General features: G+C 36.1%; 1 protein-coding gene across 1 annotated transcript; it reads left to right on the plus strand.

The window, feature by feature from the left end:
* The first annotated feature begins 1,849 nt into the window (after positions 1–1,849).
* Positions 1,850–5,887, plus strand: LOC128221515 (uncharacterized). Its single transcript, XM_052930121.1, has 4 exons — positions 1,850–1,955; positions 3,162–3,733; positions 4,671–4,909; positions 5,591–5,887. The coding sequence occupies exons 1-4, from the start codon at positions 1,945–1,947 to the stop codon at positions 5,885–5,887; spliced, it is 1,119 nt and encodes a 372-aa protein (XP_052786081.1). The 5' UTR covers positions 1,850–1,944.
* The last annotated feature ends 2,711 nt before the right edge of the window (positions 5,888–8,598 follow it).

Raw genomic sequence — 8,598 nt, forward strand, 5'->3', positions numbered from 1 at the left:
GTGAGGTATTTGAAAATTGCCATGATTACTGTATAGAAGTTTCCGATTACGTGTTTGTGACGTTGGCATTGTCGTGATTACTGTACAGTAGCCTCCTCTTACATGTTGATGCTATTGGCCTTTGCTTCACCAGTGTATAGTGGCCTCCCTCAAGTGTTGATGACATTTGCTTTGGCTTTATCACAGTATAGTGGCCTCCCTCACGTGTTGATGACATTTGCTTTGTCTTGATCACTGTATAGTAGCATCCCCTTACGCTTTGATGGCATTTGCTTTGGCTTGATAACTATAAAGTAGACCCCCCTTGGATAGTGATGACCTTTCCGCTGCATCGATTTTTTTTTTTTATTATTAAATATTCCACATTACACAACACAATTGATCACATACATACGTAATGTATAACATATGGTGTTCATCATGTAATGTTTATTTAAGAAGTGAGAATGGTGTCGATTCAGAAAAAAATAGACATTTTTATATTGTTAAACAAAATGATAAAATAGAAAGAAAAGACACACAAAAGCAGAGAATAATTTTAACTAGGCAAAAATAAATATTGACAATTAAATAAAGTAAGTAAGTAAATTTATAAACTACGAAAAAGTAGAGATAAAAAAAATATATATAAATGACTTTACTAGAGGATGTTGCTTAAATTTAATTTTTCTTTTAATACATGCCATTTTTGCTCGTGGACTGTTTGTCATTCATGAATGCAATTTCATGTTCGATTTTGTAAAGCCGTAAAAGTTGGAGTAATATCTTTAAGCTTTATAAAGTATATAAATTTATATTTATGTGTAATGATGTTTATTGTATCTTCGTCGAGATTACTTTCGAAAACCAACCTGCTTCCAAATTTATGTAAAGCGTCATTATACAAAGTTTTGTATTGATGCCTATTGGCTTTATCAAGTAGTCACTTCACCCATGACGCTTGATCGATTTATTTAATATATCAATATTTGGAACTCTAAGGCCACCATCTTTAAAATCGTTCATAAGTACTTTCCGTTTTATCTTGTCGGGTTTATTGTTCCTAATGAACTTAAAACTTGACGTGTTAATGTCATCAAGGACGTATATAGGTGGTGAAGGTAGAACTGTCATGAGATAGATAAGTTTTGGAAGCGCTAATGTTTTAACTACTGTAACTTTTCCCATAAGCGTCTGTTTTCTGTGCTGCCAACTTTTGAGACAATTCTTGAAACTTTGTAGCTTAGGAACAAGATTATTTTGAATCATATAACTATTGCTCTTGTTAAAACGATTCCAAGTGTTTTGGCTTTCTGACTGTCGTTTTGAAATTGATAACCATCTTAGTATGCAATACATGATGATTTTAAACTCCCGAATCTTAAGATTGTAGATTTTGTTAAATTAATTTTAGGCCAGATATTTTTCCAAAGTTGTTTTTTATCAAAGTTTCGAAGATGTTTTGGATCCATCATTAATATATGTAGCATCGTCAGCAAAAAGAGATTGCTTTATTATATTGTTATAAAGTTTTATCCCTTTAATAAGTTTATTTGTCTGTATTGTATTAGATAGTAGTTCAATAAATATAGAAGAAGATAGGGGGCAGCCATGTCTGACGCCGCGCCCAATTTGAAATTCTTCAGAGAGAAAACCATTATTTATGATAACACTATTGATATCATTATAGAAGAATTTGACCGAGTTTGTTAAGCTTTGACCAAAATTAAAATGTTCTAGACATTTTAGTATAAATTTGTTGAACGTTGATTGTTAGCCTCCCGTTGTGTTGATGACATTGTCATTGCCTTAATAGTGCATAGCACTAAGGATTTTTGTTGATATTTTGGTGATCGCTGGGGAGCCATTTTCATAGCGGGCACAGATAAGAAGGAGGACATAACAAAACGTTTTGAAGACGATATAGAAAAGCTGAAAGATAGAGTCATTACAAAAGCAATTTTGATGGGTGTAAAGTATGTTTCATTCTTTTCAATATACAACGTTTATTTCATCGAACGGTATTCAAGTTAGAAGTATAGGTATGGTGTGTACTCAATATCGCTTGCTTGTTTCAAGAGTGTATTAATCCACGTCATTGTTTTACATAAAAAGGTCTTCGAACTGTTACTTTCTGTCCAAGTGATAACTCGACAATGCCTGCACCAATCGTCCTCAAACTTGACTTCGATGTTAGGCCTGACCAGTAGATGACACCTATTGTTCTGGGGGTTATCGGGTGAAAGGTCAAGGTCGCAGTGACCTTGAATGGTAAAAGGTTGTCCGTGTGATAACTAAAAATTGCCTGCACCCATGGCCCTCAAACTTGACTTGGAGGTTGGGACTGCTCAGTAGATGACCCCTTTTGATTTTAGAGGGTCAAAGGTCAAGGTCACAGTGGTATTGAAAGCAAACTCGACAATTCCTGGACCTATGGTCATCAAACTTGGAGGTGAAGGTTGTGCTTGACCAGGATGACCCCCTTAACATTGGGGCTATCGGGCCAAGGTCAAGGTCACAGTAACCTTTAACGCAAAAAGGTTAACAAATCTTCTCCCAGTGATATCTCAACAATGACTGAACCTATGATCATCAAACTTGACATAGAAGTCGGGCCTGACCAGAAAATTACTCGTATTAATTTTAGGAGTCATTGGGACAAAGGTCAAGTTCACAGTGACCTTGAATGCGAAAATGTTTCGAGTAATGACTCGACAATGCCTGCGCCCATGGCCCTCGATCCTGACTTGGAGTTGTGTCTGACTTGTAGATGACGCCGTATGATTGTATGGGTCATTGGGTCAAAGGTCAGGGTAACAGTGACCTTGAATGAAAAACTTGTATGTGTGATAACTTGTCAATGTCTGCACCCATGGCCCTCAAACTTGACATTTAGATGTTTGGTGACCAGCTGATGACTCCCATATACTTCTGTCAATATGGCGCTCGGGGGGGGGGGCATAATGTTTGACAAACATCTCTTGTTTGTTCTGTGACGTGAAGGTTAGATGATTCATGTGCAGGAAAGAATACTGTAGTTAGTAAAGACACGTTAAGAGTGGTCGCAACAGGGTACAGTGATACGATTGAGTTACTTCTTGCATAATTCAGTATTTTATTCAAAATTAATTTCATATATAATCCAACTTTTGAATCCTTTGACGCACATATTTCTTTTCCAGGGACAATGTAGTCACAGTGAAGAAATCTACTAGAACGTACGGTGAACAATTGGAGAAAGCGTTCAGCAAGATTGATTCTCCAGAGATCACCACCATCGTATTAGTTTATTCGGGTCATCATGGGGATGAAGGATTTCAATTAGACGCCCATACGCTGAAAGACAGTGAGCTTGAACAGAAATTCAATTGTCTTAAACATGTGACGAAAGTAATTGTATTTCTAGATTGTTGTCACCCAAAGATGCTTAATCTGGGCAAAAAAGCGGTATTACAGTTTAATGCCGTAACAAGCAAACAAAAAGCTATTTGTGGACCAACAGGTAGCCAGTTTGTAAATGACATTGTCAAAGTATTGACAAATCCATGGGAATGTAAGTGTTGCAAAAATACACCTTTAATAAGAGATTATGACATGCACAAGTATTTCAACAACCACCCTTACAATTCGTCGATAGAACCGTCACAACTTTCAAACACAGATGGAGATCATGACCACATTCTTACGTTTAGACTGGTGGACCCTGGATGGCTGAAAGCATTGGAAGATTCATTAGACATCAGCCCATTGCAAAGTAACCTTAATTTTGAGTAGTTATACTAAAATGATATTGCGACATGGCTAGGAAAGGGTCAAGGAATATTAGCTATGACTTTGCTCATTTCTATGAATCGACTATTATCTTGAACCGCGACAAGCAAAATGTGTCATATAGTGACTATAACTTAAGAAAATTATTTGACGTCATAGTGTCTTGCTATTGACAATAAGAATAAAGTTCCCATTTAAGAAACGTAAACAAGGGCATGGGTTTGTAGGAAATGTGGGCTATGAAAACTATCTGACATTGTAGTGCATTGCTACTGAAAATATAACTGTGGTTCCCTATTTTGATGCATATTTCAAATCATTGGTCTGTAGAAAATATGGGTTATGAAAACTATATGACGTCATAGTGTTTTGCTACTGACAACATAACTGTGGTTCATAGTTTTTGATGCGAAGTTAAGGTCATGGGGCTTTTTTGTAAATATTTTTTAAGAATACTTTTTTCACAATGGTCTTGCTATTGACAATTCAACTTGGTCCCAAGTTTGTGATGTAACATTTGATATGATACCAAAATAAACTAATAATTCAAACATAACTATAAGACTCATTCCTGTTTGTCGCAGTTCATACTAGTATAGATGTTCCAGACGTTTACAAAACAAAATTTAACTGACTTCAAATCAGACATTTGGCCCTATAGGAAAAGAAAATATTCATTTTGCACAAATATCCATGCTTAATATAACTTGCTGAGCCATTGGTGCAAACTATTAAGAACAAAAGTATGGATACTATAATACACAGAGTATGCTTATATAACAACGTTTAAATAACAAATGTCAACTTTTGAAACAAAAAAGTCCAATTGTTTTCGTATACGGCATTTATTCCTTTGTATCTTTGTATATATCATTTGATATTTAGAATGACTGCGGTATAGTAAATAATATTATTTCCAGATTTGAAAAAGGAGCTATTTAAACTATACGACAACACTGCAAGCACATTGTCCATTCGGCTTGATATCGATGAGGCACTTGAGAAAATATATGAATGTCCTAAACTTACTCTAAAAGAAAATGGCAAAGACGAAGGGGACGATATAGCTGAATTGAATGACATTTTTCAAATCAAGGAGGGCACATTGGCTAAACAGTATTTGTTGAAGGCGAGCCTGGGTCGGGAAAGTCTTCCCTTTGTAAGAAGATTGTTCATGATTGGTGTGAAACTAAACGAGAAGGACGGACAATCTATACTCGGACACACACTAAAGTGAACGAACTATCAAGTCAATTTGAATTTGTGTTTACATAATTCTCCGTGAGGCAAAGAAAGAATGTTGCATAAAGAAAATGATATTAAAATTCATCATAGGGAGGATCGGCATAGACAAAACTAGCGGAGAAGAATTGCTTGGAGAAATCTTAAAATCCAACACCTGTCTGCTTGTCCTTGATGGTCTAGACGAATGGCAGCACCCTGAAAGATGCCATTCGGGTGAAAGAATTCCTCATGTTCAAACAAGTTGGGAAAACTGCACCTTACTCATCACCACAAGGCCATACAAACTGGCTGAGCTGAAAATAGGCCTCTCAAAGATTGGCAAACACGTGATGGTGAATGGAGTTTCGAACCCAGAAAAGCTCGTCGAGAACATATTATCTCGTTTGAATGATTTACCCAGTACAGGGATGTCCCATAATCCAGAAGGCACAAGAACACTACTAAATCACGAACTTTGCATTAAGGAAATACAGAAAACAATTTATGGCATTTCAGTGAATGCCCCATCGTGTTAGCTCACATTGTTTGGCTTTCATACAAGAGAAGGCTTTTGACAGATATGAAACTTTCTGATCTATATGAAACGTTGCTAAAGGAACGATGCTCTGAATCGTGCGACAAGGAACGATGCTCTGAATCGTGCGACAAGAGCAACTCATCTCCTAGATCCAAATACAAGGAAATTATACCCACCCTGAGCAAAATAGCATTTGCAAAGTTATTTGCTGAAGATGAAAATCAAACAATTGTATTTGAAATCGATGCGGAGGAGAATGTGAACTTTGAGAGTCAAAAAACTGCATCTCTTGAATCTGGCATCATATCCTGCACCAATGTTCCAGGTGATTCCCGCAATATTACTTCTTGCACAAAACTGTTCAAGAGTACCTAGCGGCGCTGTGTATATCAAAAGACATTGCAAAGTGTTGTTCGCATATCAAACACACATACAAAAATAACAAGAAGAGAAAGCGGAATTAGTTTGTCTCAGATTTTAATTTTCCTTTGCAGTATTGATACAAAAGCTGCTGAAGAACTTTCAAAAGAAATGAACGAGCTGTTCACGGACTTTTGTGATAGATATGGTTATCCTTTTTTTGAAGCGAGGATGCTGCAGATACGATCCTACAAGGTCAAAAAGAGCTAGACAGGAGCGACTACTCGGGGAGGAATTTGTGCCTGAAACACATCTATGACACGAACGCAGCTACTGTTTTAATGTGAAGACAAATCAATCACGCCTAGTGTCATTGGAAATCAATGAAATTCTTACTGAGTACAAAGGTACCGACAACGTTCTTGATTTAAAGAATTTGAAGAGTTTGAAGTATTTACGTCTTTGGACGAAAAGCGTTAAAGATATCATTGGTTTGAATTTGAGTCATTTAGTAGAATGCAGTATAACGTTTGAAACTCCCCAACTAGCTCCGAACCTCACATCAACATTCTACAACAATGATATTGAGTGCTTGCAAACGTTGAAAACACTTGATTTGTCAAATCTGACGGACATCCACTGGCTGCATAAAGATTCAGAACGAAAAGGAATTCAAAAGTTATTTAAGTGTATGGTTTTGAGAAGACGGCCACATAGAGGTTCAGAACAAAAAGGAATTCTTGATTTACGACGCCTTGGAAACCTTGATCATCTTACCGAAGTTGGATTGAACGGAATATCTTACTCAGATGTGGTGAATCTACCAGTGTTTAGACTACACAGGCTAAGAGTAGCATTTAATGAACTACAGCAAGCACCCCAGTTGATTCAACGTTATCAACGCATGGAACATGCCAGGTAACTGTTTTGTTCAGCATAGTCGTCCCATAAGATAAACTTTAACCAATATGATATACTAATCAGATGGTTTTATTTGTTTAAATGATTAGCTTAGGGGCATCAAATGCGTGTGCCTTGAACATACACTTTATTTATATCAAGTCTTAATCGACACCCAAAGACACAAACATTAATGAGATATATGCAATTGTATGTATTTCTACAAAAAAACTAAATTGTTTAATTTCATTTTCATAGTTTATAGTAACCTGTTTTCAAACGATGCTTTCTAACCAATTGTTTATCTTTTCTGGCAAATATATTATTCCAAGTGGGGGTAAATATGTTGCTAGCCAATCGAAACACATCGGTCGGTCTTCCGAATCTTGCCTGAGGTTGCCGAGTAGTAACGATTGTTTTTCACTGACAGTTTAGATAATTGCACAATATGTTTGTTTTTTTCAATACATGGTGTAAATTAGATGTCTTTAATTACAATGCACAGAAATAAATGCATTATATTTTTTAAAGATATTTTTTGTTCATTTATAATAGATGGAATGAACATGTGCACATATTTTCTGACCTACCTTTTTTCATTTTGTTTTGAGATTTTGTCAAAATGCCGCAAACATCAATACATCTAAAGCATTTATACTGAAATAACACGCGTGTAATCTATATTTAAAGAGCATACTACAGATGGCCAGTATGCTAATAGACTTTTGGATATAACCGTTATTAGCATACTTACTAAAGTATAGGTTTGTTGGAACAGATATATGTTGTAAACTATTCCAAACAAAAGCTAAATAGAAATTATTTGCAGATGGCAATATACACTTAAATGGCAAAACAATTTTGAATTGAATATAATTTGAATTAAAGTGATAAACAAAATGAATGCACATACTTTTTTCACAATGAAAAATACAGGGACAAGTCCAATAATCTGAATATTATATGTCAAGTAAGATGAGTCCTGATTTAGTGTGTCGTTTATGGATGATTTATATACTTATATTATACCTTACATAAATGAGTCCCTTCTTTTTATGTATAAAGTCGATCGGTCCGTATATCACTGTATTTTGATTAAAATCCAGTTTTATGACGTCATCCTTATCATATTTTTTGGCGGGCCAGACCTCGCCAGAAATGTTATATGGACCGCTGACGTCATACCACTGGTAAGAGCGGCTTGCTTTTTCACAATTGTAGCATGTGGCCATGATCAGCTTTGTTTAAAAAACACATCTTAAGGGATTAAAAGATATTTTAATAAAACATGTTCGGAATAATATAAGAAATATTTACACACCACCTCGCCTAACGCCTCGATCCATTTTCACTTTTTGTGGCTGTCTGGCCGGTCCTTATAATGTCATATGACCCTCAATGGCGTGTTTTATTTCTTATATATATCTATAATAATATATTCATATATTCGAGTCCGCGTGATGGAGTGCCCTTTAAGAACTGAAATAATTACGAGTCCTGGTAGGAATATGTCCATTTTTTTACGGATTGAACCTGAAAAGTACTGATGGGATAAAGCCCTGTATTGGCATACGAGCTCCCTGTGTGGGTATGCGTGTGTCAGTGTGTGTGTGTATGTGTGCGCGTGCGTGTGCGTTTGCGTGTGTACGTTTGCGTGTGTGCGTGTGCGTTCGCGTGTGCGTGTGTGCCGAACAACTACAAAATTGTTATTTTAGAAGATTTTTTACCAGTATATTGTTGTTCTTCTTCCTTCTGAACTGTTATTACCATTTAATCGGATTCACTGACACCCAACTTTAGCTTCATCCTTTGACAGTAGTATGTGA

The sequence above is a fragment of the Mya arenaria genome, chromosome 16 (genome assembly GCF_026914265.1).
Source record: "Mya arenaria isolate MELC-2E11 chromosome 16, ASM2691426v1".
Taxonomy (NCBI): domain Eukaryota; kingdom Metazoa; phylum Mollusca; class Bivalvia; order Myida; family Myidae; genus Mya; species Mya arenaria.

Bases quoted from the DNA above. Each gene is read 5' to 3' on its own strand.
- LOC128221515 (XM_052930121.1), top strand. The intron at 3,734-4,670 runs GTAACCTTAATT...TATTATTTCCAG, and splicing joins AGACATCAGCCCATTGCAAA to ATTTGAAAAAGGAGCTATTT. The intron at 4,910-5,590 runs GTAAGAAGATTG...ACGTTGCTAAAG, and splicing joins GTCGGGAAAGTCTTCCCTTT to GAACGATGCTCTGAATCGTG.